Source organism: Dreissena polymorpha, chromosome 11, assembly GCF_020536995.1.
Source record: "Dreissena polymorpha isolate Duluth1 chromosome 11, UMN_Dpol_1.0, whole genome shotgun sequence".
NCBI classification, from domain to species: Eukaryota; Metazoa; Mollusca; class Bivalvia; order Myida; family Dreissenidae; genus Dreissena; species Dreissena polymorpha.
In genome coordinates, this window is record NC_068365.1 from 72,652,379 (window position 1) to 72,671,983 (window position 19,605).

Consider the following 19,605-nt stretch of genomic DNA (forward strand, 5'->3'; position numbering starts at 1 on the left):
CTGATAGGTTTTGCCATTGGTACGTATGATTTTCATATTACCCCTGAACATGATGATTTCTAAATCCGCTTTTTGAAATCATTAAACAAGTCATGTTAAATATATTTGTATTCATGTGTTTGTATTTGGTAATTATTACTAGGTTAACAGGCAAACCTCCGATTCATGCTACGTTGTACACATGAAATAAATTATAGACATACAGCAGTATATTACAATAAAGTGTATATTTGAAGAAGCATTATTGTTATGCAAGTACAAAAAATATTAATACTTTAGTAACGATTAATTTTAATTTATTATTTCTAATTAATGTTGATTGCATATATTATAAGTATTTCGCATGATCATAAAGATGAGTAAATTTTTAACTTAATTTTTACGTTAGTTTGTGTTATTATACCATGGTCATTATGTTTTTGATTAGCAAAGCAGAGTGAAGGTCCAGTGGAAGGACAATATCAATGTTCTTATAATTTCATGGCTTTCTTATTTAACCCTTTAAGTGCTGGAACCGGATTTTGAAGGTCTTTGCAAACAGTTTGGATCCAGATGAGACGCCATAGAACGCGGCGTCTCATCAGGATCCAAACTGTTTGCTATTCTGATAGTATTCTTTGAAAAAAATCGAAGAAAATGCTTATTTTAGAAATTCAGCAGACAACATTTTAGCAGCTGACAAATTTTCCAGCATGCAAAGGGTTAAGTTGTTTAAGTGGAGTTATGATTAGTGAAAAAATTAAATGTAAAGTTGACAAAGCAGTGTTAGGCCAAACCAAAAAAAACTTTACTGAATCATGTTAGCACAATAAAACAGCTTATTTAACACATCCATATATGTATTTTACAAACATGTACATAAGGTTTAAAAAAACATTCATAAACATAAGAACACAACCCTACAAAATTTGAATCACAGTAATAAAATAAAACATCAAATAAATAAGTTTAATACAATTTGCAGCAACAGTTTATTGTGCAAAACAGGTGTTTAAGGAATTTTGGTTTGTGTTGGTAAATATTACTTGCAACCTGTCCATTTGGAACACTTAGGCAAACAAACAAAAGCTTGTTTCCACTTACATATAACAAAGTAGGTATTACATGATAAAAAGATAGTGTTCATTATTTTTTATGACACACAAGTTACTCTTTGCTTAGATTAGTTTGTATCTAGCAAATGCCTACAAAGAAATATTATTTCTTGATATGTAAAAATTAAATTCAGCCAATGTGATAAAATGAAGAAACATGATCATGAGCAGCACATAGTTTTGAACACTAACACCATGTTGAAAAGAAAAATTAAGGTAGGTGAGGTAAGTACAAGTGGAAACAATTTTTGTTTAATGTTTTAAAGGGACCTTTTCGTGTTTAGGTAAATTGACAAAATCAAAAATAATTGTTTCAGATTCACAGATTATCATTGTAGTTATGATATTTGTGATAAAACAGTAATACTGAACATTAACCATGCTCTAAAATATGCAGTATATGCATCTTTCGACGATTTAAAACCGTAAAATGATAAAGCAGTTACAAACACAAAACAAATGAATAATTTTGATAGTTCTGTTGTTTTTTTATATATTTTTTGGCACTACAAGGACTTCATCTCGTAATAAATTGGAAAATACACCACTTTCTGTATTAGCAAAATAGTGGTTTAACCCTTTCCGTGCGGGAACCGAATTTTAAAGGCCTTTGCAAACAGTTTGGATCCAGATGAGACGCCACAAAACGTGGCGTCTCATCAGGATCCAAACTGTTTGCTATTATGATAGTATTCTTTGAAAAAAATAGAAGAAAATGCTAATTTTAGAAATTCTGCAGACGACATTTTAGCAGACGACAAATTTCCCAGCATGCTAAGATCGTGGTTTAAGTGCTAGAATTTTACCCAAAGGGTCCTTGGTTCAAGACCACTTTAGGATTACTTTTTTGCTTTCTTAAATTGTATTCTTGTTTTTACATTAGCTATTTTGTTCCAAAGTCTACATTTATCAATTTAAACCATTAAATGAAAAACTTCAATACATGCCCAAATCTGTGAAAAGGTCCCTTTTAACGTATCTAGTGGTCAGGGTATATTATTTGTAACCCAACCATCTGAGAGTCCTCAACAAAAAAGTGGGGATGACAAAATTTTCAGTGGGGGTGCGTTGTGTCTCCTTTAAACCTACGTCAGACAATCGTTCATCGGTATCTGAAAGGTGTGTTATATCAACATTTTCCCGTGTGGGTTCTCGCAGTTGCATTTCGATGACGCGAGCTTTAAGCTGCTCATTTTCCTCATAACTTTCCCGAGCCTTTGTTTCATATTCTGCCAGCTGCTCTTGAAGAAGCTTTAGCTGTTCCTATAGTTGGAAACATTAGCGACGACTTGGTAATTAAAAGCTTTTATTCATCTATTTAACAATATTAACGAAAATACATCATTCTGGAATGCGCTAAATTTTGGAAAAACCCACAAATGTGGAGGTACAAATGAAGATGACCTATTTAACATTCTTTCAAAATCACACACCACATCAACTGTTCTTATTTAAATTAAACTACCATTTTACACATGACACTGGTCAGAGTTGTTTGTACCTGTTGATCTGTGGGTTTTCCAAACTTTGGCTTCAGTGTGAAACATCTATGGATGGCTGGCTTGTAACAAACAGCTAACAACTAATAAATTGCCATCTCAGTGCTATAAAGTCCTATCTGCATCTACTACGCATATTTGATATCACCATGTACTCCTCTTACTTGAATAATCATGTAGTAGCTTTGAATTAAAGTTACTATAACTGCCATTATGGTAAGGTCTTATCAATGCCATAAGTTGTCTACTCCTGTCTAAAATGTTTGCTAATATTATATTGTTTAATTATAGCTATATAGATGGCAATAGATGCAGCACATCATCTTTCTGAAAAAAAAAGTGCTTAAGCTAATGGTTAATTAAGCAGTAACACAACAAACTTTATATGGCACCATTCCTGCTAATAAAACATTTAACATAAAATATGTAAGGACAATAACATGTATTATTCCATTCACTGCAATGAAACACATACAAAACAATAGATTAGTACACACACACCTCAAAAGCTGTTACAAAACTAGAGCTTTTTCACAGACGTGACATATACCCCCACATGCCGCATTGACACAGACTTTTTTGCATGATGTTTTCACAAAACAATTAGAAAATCTAATTTATGGCGATTTTTAAGAATTATTATGCCATTATCATTTATAGCCTTTTTGACCTCTAAACTCTTGAATTCTTTCAAATGACATGTTGTCCCATGATTGTGAAAATTAATGTATAGTCATTTTTAAATCTCACAATGAATGACATAGTTATGGCCCAGACAAGATCAGTTTATTGCCATTTTTGACCTTTGAACTAAAAGTGTGACCTTGACCTTGGAGATATTGACCTAATTTTTTCGCACGACACACTGTCCAATGATGGTGAATAAAAGAGCCGAATGATTTTAAAATCTCACAATAAACGACATAGTTATGGCCCGGACAAGCTCATTTATGGCCATTTTTTAACTTTGAACTAAAAGTGTTACCTTGACCTTGGAGATATCGACGTTATTCTTTCGTGCAACACACCGTCTAATGACGGTGAACAAATGCGCCAAATGATTTTAAAATCTCACAATGAACGACATAGTTATGGCCAGGACAAGCTCATTTATGGCGATTTTTTACTTTGGAACTGAAAGTGTGACCTTGACCTTGGAGATATCTATGTAATTCTTTCGCGCAACACACTGTCCAATGATGGTGAACAAATGTGCCAAATGATTTTAAATTCTCACAATGAACAACATAGTTATGGCCCAGACAAGCTCATTTATGGCCATTTTTGACCTTTGAACTTAAAGTGTTACCTTGACCTTGGAGATATTGACATAATTTTTTTGCGCAACACACCGTCCAATGATGGTGAACAAATGTGCCAAATGATGTTAAAATCTTACAATGAACGACATAGTTATGGCCCAGACAAGCTCATTTATGATCGTTGAACTCAAAGTGTGACCTTCGAGATATTGACGTAATTCTTTCGCGCAACACACTGTCCAATGATGGTGAACAAATTTGCCAAATGATGTTAAAATCTCTCAATAAATGTCAAAGTTATGGCCCGGACAAGCATATGACCTTTGAACTCCAAGTGTGACCTTGACCTTTGAGATATCCACATACTTTTTTCACACCGTCCCATGAAGGTGAACAAATGAACCAAGTCATTTTAAAATCTAACAATAAATGACATAGTTATGGTCTGGACAAACTTTCAGTTTTTACACATTAAGTGACCCCCTGACCTAGTTTTTGACCTTGCATGACCCATATTCAAACTTGACCTAGACATCGTCTAGATACAACTTCTGACCAAGTTTGGTGAAGATCGGATGAAATTTCGGGACAGACTGACCGACCTACAAAGTGACTCCTATATAGCCCCCATTACCAATTGTAATGGGGGTATAATAAGTTCAGAAACTAGTTCAGAAACTAAGAAATCAGGCTTCAATATCTGAAATAATTATAAGTCTGTTTATGTGTACATGATCAACAGAAGCTCAAGTTTCATATTGCTAAGACATGTGCAATACAAATCATTGCAAACATATAATACACTCTTTCAATGAAAATCACAGGTGGAATTATCTATAGTGGTAACACTAGTTGTATGCCTCTATCAACTTTTACACTAACAGTACAAATCAATGAAATCACCAACTTAAGCCAGCTTTTCTTATGAGACTGATGAGTTGTTCAGACCAGAGACTAAAATTATTATATCTGAAGCTGAGTTTCATTTAAACGCTTACTTTTAGTAAAATATAGAAGCATGGTACTAAATTGCAACAAAATGTTGCAGACATGTCTGCTGTTGCTTTCTCCATCTCCAAAAATGTTGTTGACGCGAATTAAATAAGGCAGAATTGATCCTGTACTTGATGCACATTAATGATGCGCATTATCTTTTATAGAACATAATGATATGAGCATTACCTTTAATTGCCTAAAGTGATGTGTGCATTACCTTATATAGCACATTGTGATATACGCATTACCTTATATGGCACATGTGATATGCACAATACCTAATATTAATATAGCACATTGTGATATGTGCATTACTTTATATGGCACATGTGATATGCACAATAGCTTATATGGCACATGTGATATGCACATACCTTATATGGCACATGTGATATGAACAATACCTTATATGGCACATGTGATATGCGCATTGCCTTATATGACATGTGTGATCTGCACAATACTGGTTACCTTATATGGCACAAATTGATATGCATTATACCTTATATGGCACATTGTGATATACGCATTACCTTATATGGCACATGTGATATGCACAATACCTAATATAGCACATTGTGATATGTGCATTACCTTATATGGTACATAGTGATACGAAGGAGGATTCACATCAATGGCATTCCTAAGATCCATGTATTGCACTATTTGGACAGCCATTCTTTAGTCACTTCAAGGTCCAAGATAATTTTAAGCGCCACACATTTAATGCCAGTAAAAAGTATCATAATCCATTTTGAAACTCATACTCATCATATGGCATCACTTTTTTTCCATCTTGATTCCTGTCATTATTTTTTGGTTTGTTTACTTGTTCATTTTCTATTCTAACAAAGCTAATATTTATACCTGAATTATAGCTCATAAGACGGTTACATTTATTATAATTCATAAAAATACATATTTTAAATACACCTTTTAATAAAATGTTGACTTACTGCATAATCAATGTAAAGTGAACGACAAAATGATGAACACTGTATTAACCAACATTTCAAAAACAGCTGTATATTATGCTTAATGTCTATTTTCACTCTAATTGTTTTGTTTAATTGGAGTTATATACATGTATTACATGTATATAAATGTGTATGTTTTTTGCCTGCTACTACAGAACTGGCTATTTAACTTTGACATATAATTTCTGGCTGTGTAAATGTCAACATTTTTAATGGTTTACCGATCTATTACTACATACATGATCAACACATCACATTAATTTATCTTAATATTAATTATCCTTTCAGCACTTTTATCATTTGCTTCATTCCTTCTTTGTTCCTATTATAATCTTTGTACTAAATTTCTAAATAACATTTCATTATGATCCAGCAAAACACACGTCTGTCCCATTATAACACAATGTTGACAGTGGGCATTTAAAAAGATTATCACGGCATTTCCTATTTGTCAAAAGATCTTATCATTTTCTCAAGCACAATTGCCAATAAAGATTGATTGTAAAACATCAATAACTTAACCAAATATAAATGGGGCAATCTAAAGGCCATCATTATTGAATGCAAATTATTAAACTAATGTTGTGGCTTTTCTTTTGAGAATAGCAAATTAAATTTTGAAAAACGATTAAATGTCAATGCAAATACAATTAGTTTTCTGAATTACCATTTACCCAAGCTATTCTATAGATTTCTTTTGTGTCGCTCCTGTTTTTCAAACATCGAATGTACTTTTTTTGATTGATTTTACAACTTCAAATATAATAATTAAGACATTTTTCATTTAAGATACTTTATGAAACTATTATTCCATTAATTTTTATTTGTTTACATTGTGTCTCAAAAATTAATTTGAGATTATTATTTTCTTATAATATCCACAGATGACCAGACTTTTATACAATTTATTCCTTTGAACCATTTGTATTGTACAATTAGCGCAGTCTGCATCAGGGACGACACTTTCTGCCTAGGCTAGATTGTACAGTCAGTGCAGTCTGCATCAGGGACAACACTTTCTGTCTAGGCTGGATTGTACAGTCAGTGCAGTCTGCATCAGGGACAACACTTTCTGCCTAGGCTGGATTGTACAGTCAGTGCAGTCTGCATCAGGGACAGCACTTTCTGCCTAGGCTAGAGTGTACAGTCAGTGCAGTCTGCATCAGGGACAGCACTTTCTGCCCAGGCTAGATTGTCAGGGACAGCACTTTCTGCCTAAGCTAGAGTGTACAGTCAGTGCAGTCTGCATCAGGGACAGCACTTTCTGTCTAGGCTAGATTGTACAGTCAGTGCAGTCTGCATCAGGGACAGCACTTTCTGTCTAGGCTGGATTGTACAGTCAGTGCAGTCTGCATCAGGGACAGCACTTTCTGCCCAGGCTAGATTGTACAGTCAGTGCAGTCTGCATCAGGGACAACACTTTCTGCCTAGGCTAGATTGTACAGTCAGTGCAGTCTGCATCAGGGACAGCACTTTCTGTCCTGGCTAGATTGTACAGTCAGTGCAGTCTGCATCAGGGACAGCACTTTCTGCCTAGGCTAGATTGTACAGTCAGTGCAGTCTGCATCAGGGACAGCACTTTCTGCCTAGGCTAGATTGTACAGCCAGTGCAGTCTGCATCATGGACAACACTATCTACCCAGGCTAGATTGTACAGTGAGTGCAGTCTGCATCAGGGACAACACTTTCTGCCCAGGCTAGATTGTACAGTCAGTGCAGTCTGCATCAGGGACAGCACTTTCTGCCTAGGCTAGATTGTACAGTCAGTGCAGTCTGCATCAGGGACAGCACTTTCTGCCCAGGCTAGATTGTACAGTCAGTGCAGTCTGCATCAGGGACAGCACTTTCTGCCTAGGCTAGATTGTACAGTCAGTGCAGTCTGCATCAGGGACAGCACTTTCTGCCTAGGCTAGATTGTACAGTCAGTGCAGTTTGCATCAGGGACAGCACTTTCTGCCCAGGCTAGATTGTACAGTCAGTGCAGTTTGCATCAGGGACAGCACTTTCTGCCCAGGCTAGATTGTACAGTCAGTGCAGTCTGCATCAGGGACAGCACTTTCTGTCTAGGCTAGATTGTACAGTCAGTGCAGTCTGCATCGGGGACAACACTTTCTGCCTAGGCTGGATTGTTCAGTCAGTGCAGTCTGCATCAGGGACAACACTTTCTGCCTAGGCTAGATTGTACAGTCAGTGCAGTCTGCATCAGGGACAACACTTTCTGCCTAGGCTGGATTGTACAGTCAGTGCAGTCTGCATCAGGGACAACACTTTCTGTCCAGGCTAGATTGTACAGTCAGTGCAGTCTGCATCAGGGACAGCACTTTCTGCCCAGGCTAGATTGTACAGTCAGTGCAGTCTGCATCAGGGACAACACTTTCTGCCTAGGCTAGATTGTACAGTCAGTGCAGTCTGCATCAGGGACAGCACTTTCTGCCTTGGCTAGATTGTACAGTCAGTGCAGTTTGCATCAGGGACAGCACTTTCTGCCCAGGCTAGATTGTACAGTCAGTGCAGTCTGCATCAGGGACAACACTTTCTGCCTAGGCTAGATTGTACAGTCAGTGCAGTCTGCATCAGGGACAGCACTTTCTGCCCAGGCTAGATTGTCAGGGACAGCACTTTCTGCCTAAGCTAGATTGTACAGTCAGTGCAGTCTGCATCAGGGACAACACTTTCTGCCCAGGCTAGATTGCAGTCTGCATCAGGGACAACACTTTCTGCCTAGGCTAGATTGCAGTCTGCATCAGGGACAACACTTTATGCCTAGGCTAGATTTTCATTTAAGCGATAAGTATCATCCCTGATAAGCCTGTGTGAACTGCACACGCTAATCAGGGACAACATTAAGGCCTGTTTTCCTACATCAAGGCTCACTTAATTACATATGGCTGAAATTTGAAAATAAAACACTGTTGTGTTGACTCCACATCAATGACTGATTTTCATGTGAGAAATTATGGTCAGATTTGAAATTGGATCCTTTCCACTCAATCAATTTATGCAAATATTTTAAATATAGTTGACCCATTGTTATGTCAAGTCCTGGCTGTATCCCTAGCCACAATGCCTCCTTAAATATGCATATTCTTTCTCACACAATTTTATACATTGTAATAATATTTTGAGCAGTGACCAGTTACAAATAAAGACAGATCGCTTTGACTTACTTGTGGTCTAAGGTTGTTTATTCAATAGTATTAAGTATATTGATTGTATATTGATTGTATATTGATTGTATATTGATTGTATATTACAAAACAATGTACTTTTAATTTCCACTGAAATATTAATCATAGTGCGTCAGTATGTGTTTATTTTGAAGTTTATTAGGGCCTTCTACGCCTGAGACTGAACTATGTGTGAACCGGGAGTGTACCACAGCACTTTTACCGAATTAACCCTTTACCACTTAGATGTTTTTTGAAGCATTTGTAGTCCCTCAGATAGTTAAATTTAATGAAAGACCTTTCTTAATAGTTTCATATTTTAAAGGCTTCATTTCCAACCCTTAGATACTGATGAGCAGCAAACATCATGAAACTGAATAGACTGCAAGTTACTCGCAGGCTGTCCTTGTTTTTTGCTGGTTGCAAAAGACCTTTCACTTTGCTTCTTATAATGGGGAAAAGGGTTAACTACATTTTGGAAAGATTGGGTGAATATTAAGTAATATCCGTAATATCCAGCTATTTCTAGATGTTACTGAAAGATTTTCAATTTTGTTGTGGTCTTGTATTGAAGGGGAGCCTAAGTACCCGTAAGAAACACCACAGTGTCCCATATGATGACCACCCACCCTACGTACCCGTAAGAAACCCCACAGTGTCCCTTATGATGACCACCCACCCTAAGTACCCGTAAGAAACCTCCCAGTGTCCCATATGATGACCACCCACCCTAAGTACCCGTAAGAAACCCCACAGTGTCCCATATGATGACCACCCACCCTAAGTACCCGTAAGAAACCCCACAGTGTCCCATATGATGACCACCCACCCTAAGTACCTGTAAGAAACCCCACAGTATCCCATATGATGACCACCCACCAAACTCACATGCTTACAGGACGGTGATTGAACCCATTTCTCCTAGGTGAGATTTAGGGCGTGCACCAACCACTGCACTTACCAGACAGCCTAAAGCATTGTTGGATCAACTCAAACCTTGACAGACTGCATTAAAAAGTATTCTTTAAATGATAGTAAAGAACTCAGATTAGATATTTTTGTATGGAACTAAATTTTCAAACAAATGGAACACTTTACTTTCCTATATATGGGCCGTGCTCTGTGTAAAAGGGGTTTAATGCATTTGAGTGTAGTGTCATCCCAGATTAGCCGGTGAAGTCTGCACAGGCTAATCAGGGATGACACTTTCCGTGTAAACAAGATTTTTGCTAAGAAGAGACTATCTTTAAACGAAAAATACCATAAACGCGCAAAGTGTCCTCCCCTGATTAGCCTGTGTGGACTGCAAAGGCTAATATGGGGCACATGCATTAAACCCTCTTTACACAGAGATTGACCCATATTTATTTAAGGATTGAATTTAACAAGAGCTGTCACCATAGGATGACATATGCCCCCTATAAACGCTTTGATAGAAGTTATGAGCATTTTTCGAAACCTAAACACAGATTTCGAAACCTAAACGCGGACCCTAAGTTCAAGGTCACAGGGGTCAACATTTTAATGCGTATGGAAAGGCCTTGTCCATATACACATGAATGCAAAATATGAAGGTTATATCTCAAAGGACATGGAGGTTATGAGCATTTTTCGAAACCTAAATGCAGATTTCGAAACCTAAATGCGGACCCTTAGTTCAAGGTCAAGGTCACAGGGGTCAAAATTTTTGTGCGTATGAAAAGGCCTTGTCCATATACACATGCATGCCAAATATGAAGGTTATATCTCAAGGGACATAGAGGTTATGAGCATTTTTCGAAACCTAAATGCAAATTTCGAAACCTAAATGCGGACCCTAAGTTCAAGGTCAAGGTCACAGGGGTCAAACTTTTGTGCGTATGGAAAGGCCTTGTCCATATACACATGCATACCAAATATGAAGGTTATATCTTAAGGGACATAGAAGCTATAGCATTTTTCGAAACTAAATGCAAAGTGTGACGCAAAGACAGACAGACAGACAGACGGATGGTCCGATCACTATATGCCCTCCTTCGGGGGCATAAAAAAAGGTACACCAGCAACAGGTGCAGTATTTACAGTTCAACAGTGTATTCTTTGAAGAAATGCATCTTTCAAGTTTCTCTTTTTGAAGTTTGAATACTTACTCATGTAAACAACTTTTAAAGAAGGAGTTTAATTTGATTAATCTTAAATGATTATCTTCTGAAATATTGCTCAATGACAGGATTGGATGAAAGATTACAGTTGCATGCAGATAAAATAGTTTATTCTTGGACAACAACCTCCCATTGAGATATTTTAAGCCTAATCACCATTGTTTTAAAGAATAAGAACCGATAATTTGTCTGTCAAGCAGGCATGTGGGTTTTATTGACTGCTTAACAGGTTTGAAGACTGTCGTGGGGTGAGCAGAAAACGTATGTAGTTTAAATCTATTATGCTTAACCCATTTATGCCTAGCGTCTAGAAAAAAGGCCTTGGCAAACAGTGTAGACCCAGATGAGACGCCGCATGATGCGGCGTCTCATCAGGGTCTGCGCTGTTTGCTTAAAGGAATTTCTGCAAGAAATATTCTAAATATAGAAATTTATATACCAGACATCCCTAATTTTGGAAATAAATTGATCAAATTTAGAAGAATGGGAGAGTCCACTAGGCATAAATGGGTTAAGCACAACTGCATTGAAAGCCATGGCTTATTGAGACCCTGAATGGAGTCTATCTCAAGGGTAGAACCAGTACTGCATGGCTTTGGGGGCAGATCCTTAGACCGCCCCATGGTAATGATAGAAACTGGGTTCTCTACATTTTTATGACAACATTCACAACATCATGTCCGCAAGATCAACTGTGATCCTGCAAAACTATTTGAAAGAAAATGCAAACATCACCTAGAATCAGTAGTACAAAATAAACGCATTTATAAAGTTTCTTTACTGACTTGAAGATATAATAGTTATATACCCTCTCCTGCAAATTCCCAAGAGTTGTCACCCCTGCAAAGCTTAGAGGCTGCTTTAAGACACATTCAACAATTTAAAGTTATTCAAAATCATGCCTTCTGTGTTCTTGAACATATGCAGATTGTTTACACTAGTTTTAGGTTTCAGCAAGTTATCTGTAAATAATGTTGCTTTCATATCCTTTACCTAACTAAATACATGTTTCATATTGATAAATAGATAATGATTCATATTGATACATAATTAATGAGAATGGATATTATATTACAGCAATTAATAAAGAAAACGAGAAGCCTTGATCAAGATCTGGATTTAATAACATTAAAATAATAATGACAACCACTTCATTAATGCTGTGAGTAGTACATGTATATAGTTTTATATTTTTGAAATGTATATTGGCCTACTCTGTAAAATGGGGGTTTAATGCATGTGCGTAAAGTGTCATCCCAGATTAGCCTGTGCAGTCGGCTTATACTAATCAGGGAGAACACTCCGCCTAAACTGGATTTTTTCTAAGAAATACTTTCTTTAAACAGAAAATATCATAAAAGTGGAGAAGTTTCATCCCAGATTAGCCTGTGCAGACTGCACAGGCTAATCTTGGATGACAGTTTACGCACATGCATTAAACCCCTTTTTCACAGAGCACGGCCCATATATATTACTCAAGAGATAAATGCAAAACTAGCGTATCTGATACAGAATTGTGAAGCACATACAGCGTAGTTAAATGTGTACTGAATAAAAACTGGGTACCCAGCTTGATTCTAATGTTTTTAAAACTGCTTTATTCTTATTTCTATGTGTTTTCGGCATATTTAAGTAGTGCTTCCTAAAATTGTCTTTAACAACATAATGCTGTAGAAGTAAAGTACTTTTTTGACGATGCTGCGAAGAAGCTCGTCTAAGTTATCATACCATGAAAAAATTCTTCACAATGGTGAAGACCGTAAAAGACCGAGCCAGTCCGATTGAGATAGCTGGATTTTTCTAATCGGCATACCTGCTGATTATCATTGATAAAGGTATTAAGGAAGCTCAGCTATAAATAGGACAGCATATTCTGAGAAAAAGATTTAATAATAGTTTGAAAAATTTAATTTTAAATCAATTATATTCAATCCATTATATGTTTATAGATCAATGAAACAACTATGCATTTTCTGTATTGTATTTGACATTTGTCGTGATTCAGTAAATAAATTGCGAATTAAAACGTGTATAATTAACTTTCAACGCGATCATAAGTGTAAAGAAAACGAATTATTTCGAACCTGCCATTTGTAAACCTTGTAGCGACTATGGTATATAAACAGTATAATAGCCGTACGACACCTGTGAAACTGGTTCTTATGCGTGCTTTCTCATTTTGCATATTTAATAAACTTTTCAAACAGAAATTAAAGAGCCACATCAGTGCACATACTATGTTTGATAATTCATTCGTATGTTGGATATTGTTTGCTGTTTTAAACACATATTAGGTCATATCGCGGAGATTTAGTTAACCTTACCATGTGTTCATGGGCGAACTCACGTATTCAAGTGCTCTTACGACTATGTGCTCATACCTACTTTCGGGAATCATCATGAAATTATTGCCGTACTTAACGAACAAACATGCCTAAGCTTATTGAATAAGAGAAAAAAAAACAATAATCAAAAGAGAACAAGAGATGTGTTCATCAGAAACACAATGCCCCCTATTGCGCCGCTTTGAAATATTTATTTTTTTTACCTTTGACCTTGAAGGATGACCTTGACCTTGAACTTCCACCACTCAAAATGTGCTGCTTCATGAGTACGCCGCTTTGAAATTTTTTTAATTTTTATTTTGACCTTTGACCTTGAAGGATGACCTTGACCTTGAACTTCCACCACTCACAATGTGCAGCTTCATGAGTACGCCGCTTTGAATTTTTATTTTTTATTTTTTTTGTGACCTTTGACCTTGAAGGATGACCTTGACCTTGAAATTCCACCACTCAAAATGTGCAGCTTTATGAGATACACATGCATGCCAAATATCAAGTTGCTATCTTCAATATTTAAAAAGTTACGGCCAATGTTAAAGTTTTCGGACGGACAGACGCCATATATTGGACATTTGACCTTGAAGGATGACCTTGACCTTCACATTTCACCACTCAAAATGTTCAGCTCCATGAGATACACATGCATGCCAAATATCAAGATGCTATCTTCAATAGTGAAAAAGTTATGGCCAATGTTAAAGTTTTTGGACGGACGGACAGATGCCATATATTAGACATTTGACCTTGAAGGATGATCTTGACCTTCACCCTACACCACTCAAAATGTGCAGCTCTATGAGATGCATATGCATGCCAAATATCAAGTTGCTATCTTCAATATTGAAAAAGTTATGGCCAATGTTAGTTAAAGTTTTCAGACGGACAGACGCCATATGTTTGACATTTGACCTTGAAGGATGACCTTGACCTTCACCTTTCACCACTCAAAATGTTCAACTCCATGAGATACACATGCATGCCAAATATCAAGTTTCTATCTTCAATAGTGAAAAAAGTTATGGCCAATGTTAAAGTTTTTGGACGGACGGACAGACGCCATATATTAGACATTTGACCTTGAAGGATAACCTTGACCTTCACCTTTCACCACTCAAAATGTGCAGCTCTGTGAGATGCACATGCATGCCAAATATCAAGTGTCTATCTTCAATAATGCAAAAGTTATGGCCAACGTTAAAGTGTTTTTTTTCGGACGGACGGACAGACTGACATACACACATACTGACATACTGACTGACGGACAGTTCAACCGCTATATGCCACCCTACTGGGGGCATAAAAATTATATGTTCATGCACATGGGCATGTGAAATCACATCCTTACACATAGCATCATTAACTTAGGAAAGGAAACAACGAAATATAAAGTTTGGTATGATATACATGTGAAATTAAAGAGCATGGTGTAATTAAAGAGCATGTAAAGTTTTGAATTTATATGCTAAAACGTAATGTAATAACCCACAAACGTTTTACTGTAACAGACCGTTTTTTTAAGATATGCGGTACAGAAAATACACGTTGAATATTTTTAAAAAGATATTTCTTGTTATATTCAATCGAGAATGCAACCCGCCTCCCAGTTTTGCTGAATGGATCAAGTTCCCCACGGGTACTACTTCCCCGTACCCCCAATTTTTTTTCGTTCCCTACATTTTTCGTACCCAATTTTTTGCGTACCCAATTTTTTTTCGTTCCCAAATTTTTGCTCTTACCCAATTTTTTTTTCGTACCCATTTTTTTTTTCCTACCCAAATTTTTTTTCGTAACCAAATTTTTTTTCGAACCCAATTTTTGTTTTTGGCATAATTTTTGTACCCAAAATTTTCATACCCATTTTTTTTTCCTACCCACATACACAATTGTGGTGATGTAGATAAACTTAAATAGATGCTTTTATATCAATCCTCTTCAAAAGGATTGTCACACCAGTACTGTCAGTACTTTGATTTATGTATTTTGAAGGTCAAATAAAAAGTGCACTTTGAGGCCTATGGATATTTATGGATATTTGACTGAGTTTAACTTAATGTAATGTGTGTTCTTGAATGACCATGCTTGAAGACCTGTTATTGTGTACATATGAAACAAGAGGACCATGGGGACACAGATTGCTCACCTCATGTTTAAAAGTATAAAGAATTGACAATGTTCTTTGGGAAATATCATTGAATAGTTTTTTTTGTCTTCTTTATCAATTTCAATTTTACTTTGACAAAAATAAATAAATATATCAGTTCACAGATAATTTGCACCAGCTTTTTGTGTGGCTCGGATGGCACCTGTGGACAGTTACCTGTTCAGCTGAATGATATGGGCCGTGCTCTGTTAAAAGGGGGTTTAATGCATGTGCGTAAAGTGTCGTCCCAGATGAGCCTGTGCAGTTCGCACAGGCTAATCAGGGACAGCACATTCCGCTTTTATGATATTTTTTGTTTAAAGAAAGTCTCTTCTTAGCAAAAATCAAGTTTAGGCAGAAAGTGTTGTCCTTGATTAGCCTGTTCGGACTGCAAAGGCTAATCTGGGACGACGCTTTATGCAGGTGCATTAAACCAGTCCTCTTTTTCACAGAGCATGGCACATATTGAATGCAGTGAAAAAGGGAGTTAACTGTGCAATTGCCATATTAAAAAAAATGTTTTTCATTAGATGTGCAGAAGGCTTCAGCTATTGCAGCAGTCAAACTACACAGTGGCCATGCACCACCTGCATTTACAGCTGAAAAAGCTGAAATATGTATAAACTTAAACAAAAAGTATTATCCAAATGTATCAGATTATTAGTTTAAAATACAATTTCATTATTGTGAAATTTTGCATTACTTATATTCCTGTTTTCAATTGTTATAGAGATTATTTGAAACTACCTTGCAAAAAATAGTTTTTTTAGAGACAAATACACACTGATGCTCAATGTCAATAATGAAGCAAGTTGGGATAATTAGAATATATAATTCTTAGTTGAAAAAGGGGCACTTAAGCAATATTTAGTGTCTAAGCAATTTAAAATGATTGTGAACAACTTTATATGTAAAAGTGGACAATTCATGCAAGTTTGGATTTTGTATGTTGGAAAATACAGGAGAAATTTTTAATTTAAAACAAGTTTGTGTCTATGGACAGACCAATGGACGACAGATGTCCAGGGTGATTATTCGGTAAACTTAAATCTACCTTATTGAAATCACTGGGTTCTTTAGATTTTTTACATGATTGTTGGTGTCCATTGATTTTGATTATGTAATTATGACAATGCAGTATGTCAACCAACAATTTTTAAACTAATTTATCGAAGTCTCTTATCAAATTAACATGATAAAAAACACATGATTAGTATCAATAAAAATTAATTAATTTCTTTTGTGTGCCACAAAAAAATTAATAAAAAAATGTCACACATAAAAAAATCCACTTTTAATCCATGTTTTCACAATTTTGACACATTCAACCACATCTAATCGCTTTGTAAATAAATGTCCATATAAAACATGCCTCTGCAATTTAGGCACTCCAGCATTGCTAGGTAGCTTTTCATGCTTTCCAAAATATATACTGTTCTTATTATCACCTCAATTAAATACACTGCCAGGGCACTTTGATACACTCAGGTTGCAATATTTGCTATGTAAATACTATTCAGAACCTTTACAGCAAAGGAATACACATATATATAAAGCTTGAATAGGTGGCACTTTTGTCCCCTACCGGTTTCACCGGAGGGGACTTATGGTTTTCGCTCTGTGTGCCTGTCTGTCTGTGAGTCTGTCACACTTTTCTGGATCCTGAGATAACTTAAAAAGTTCTTTATATTTTTTCATGAAACTTGAAACATGGATAGATGGCAATATGGACATTATGCACGTCGTTTCATTTTGTTCCTGCGTCAAACATTCTGGTTGCTATGGCAACAAATAGACTAGAAAAACTGCTGAAAATGGTGGTTTTCTGGGTCCTGCGATAACTTTAAAAGTTCTTCATATTTTTTTCATGAAACTTGAAACATGGATAGATGGCAATATAGACATTATGCACGTCATTTCATTTTGTTCCCACGTCAAAAATTCTGGTTGCTATGGCAGCAAAATTTAAAAAATAATAATCTGACAATGGTGGAGCCGGTATTGGACATATATTGCTTGGCAATAGTCTTGTAATATTTGTTTGGTGACAATCCACAACCCAGTGGGTGCCAAGGTGGCACATTCAGGAACGGCCTTAATAGATGTAGAGGCCATTGGGCACTTAACTACAAGAAGGTTGGGGGGATGTTGGAATGAAATGTTTTTGTACTATCATCCTCAACGGAAATACCCCAAATGTACCTTGAAAGGCCATACTTCTGCCAATCTTTGTACCAGCAAAATTATTTCCATACAAATTATCTATACGTTAAGGGGATTCAACTGCACAAGTTTTAGCAAAATACTCCACGTATTTAAGGAGTTAAAAATACAAGCTCTGTTTGAACTGCTTTGTTTATTTAAGATAGTTTTGAGTGCAGTCTATTCAACCAGATTTGCTAGATGTTAGTTTAGTTTAAAAATATTAACAAAATATTGTACTGGAACAAAGTTCCTAGGTGTGCTATCAGCAATTTAAATTCAATATCTTGTAGCCATTATGTCAAATCAAAGAGATACACAAACTTTGCAGACAAGTTGAATGTAGCCAGCATTGAAAAATAAATTGACAATTTTTAAATTACCTATTCATTGACATGGGTTTATTTAAACAAATTTACAGGCATTACAATAAATACTGTATATGGATACCCACTGAATCAAGGGCCTTGCTTATCTTTAAATAAAACATGCCTTTGTAAATAAAATGGAACCGGTGTCCAAATTTGGTATACAGTTACTTAAACCTTTTGTATAGTTTAAAGTAACCATTTCATACAAATAATCATGCCAGATAGATTAATATCTGATTAATACACGGAAATGAATCAAGTAGATCTGATTTATCTCTATCTAGTTAGTTAGGAATTAATTTTGAAATAATGACCAGATAAATATTGGTCCTGTAATGTCTTATTTTTCATATTTTTGAAGTTGACCCATATTTTTTTCAACGCTGTCTTTATCATAATTCTTGATTTATCAAATCAGATGAGTATACCTCTACAAAAAACAATTAAATAGCTAGAATGAAATTGATTTGATTTTCTTTTATCTTTAGGATTAAATATATGGGCAGTGCTCTGTAAAAAGAGGGTTTAATGCATGTGCGCAAAGTGTCGTCCCAGATTAGCCTGTGCAGTCTGCACAGGCTAACCAAGGGTAAAACTTTCCGCTTATATTTAATTGAAGACCTTTCTTACTAGATTCAAGTTTTAAAGGCTTCATATCAGACCCTTAGATACTGATGAGTATCAAACAGCATAAAACCTGAACAGACTGCGAGTAACCGTAGGTTTCCACGTATAGCGCGCAGTGTTTTACCTCCAAAATTCAAATAAAAAAAGCTGGTGCGCGCTATACATTGATACAACCCTATCCTGGCTGCTAAATTGGTAAAAAATATGTTGTGTAATCGTAAATAATCAAAATGGCCGCCATGTTTTTTTCCAGAAAACTACCACTCTATAATCGTACAGACTGAGGGGCCATTGTCGAAACAACAAGAATTCGCTACTGATAGATATGAATGCGGTAGAAGAAGTTTTGGTCAAAAATAAATTTGTTTGAATAAACTTGCGGACATGTCTTTGTTTGTGTTTTTACACTTCTTTATTGATGAATTCCGATGGGGATTGTTGTCGACATTCCAAAGCAGGCAAGGGTAGGTGCAAACGAGTTCTTTTTTGCGGGTAACGGTAGGTGTGAAAGGGAGTCATTTTGCACTTCGTAATTGGCAGATGTTATTGAGTAATATGTTCTACGACTTGTTAAGACACTAATTGACACTTGAGAACTTGAAGATATGCAATTGCATTTTGTGTGTATAAATATTGAACGTTCAACAGTGGTGTACGTCAACAACTGTATCCCTGTCTCCCATGCGACATTCAAATTTACCGGTAATGCCCATGCTTTCCCCGAGGAAAAATCACACGATGAACATTAACTCTTATTTTCTCACGTTTTTCACGAAATGCACGT

At 36.0% G+C, this 19,605-nt stretch overlaps 1 protein-coding gene across 1 annotated transcript in view; it reads right to left on the reverse strand.

Annotated features, from left to right (window-relative positions):
- LOC127850894 (myosin-11-like) overlaps positions 1–19,605 on the reverse strand; it is a 160,915-nt gene that overhangs the window by 81,449 nt on the left and 59,861 nt on the right. Inside the window, exon 14 of the mRNA XM_052384285.1 lies at positions 2,184–2,357. Coding sequence (XP_052240245.1) covers positions 2,184–2,357 — 174 coding nt within the window. The remainder of the gene's footprint in view (positions 1–2,183; positions 2,358–19,605) is intronic.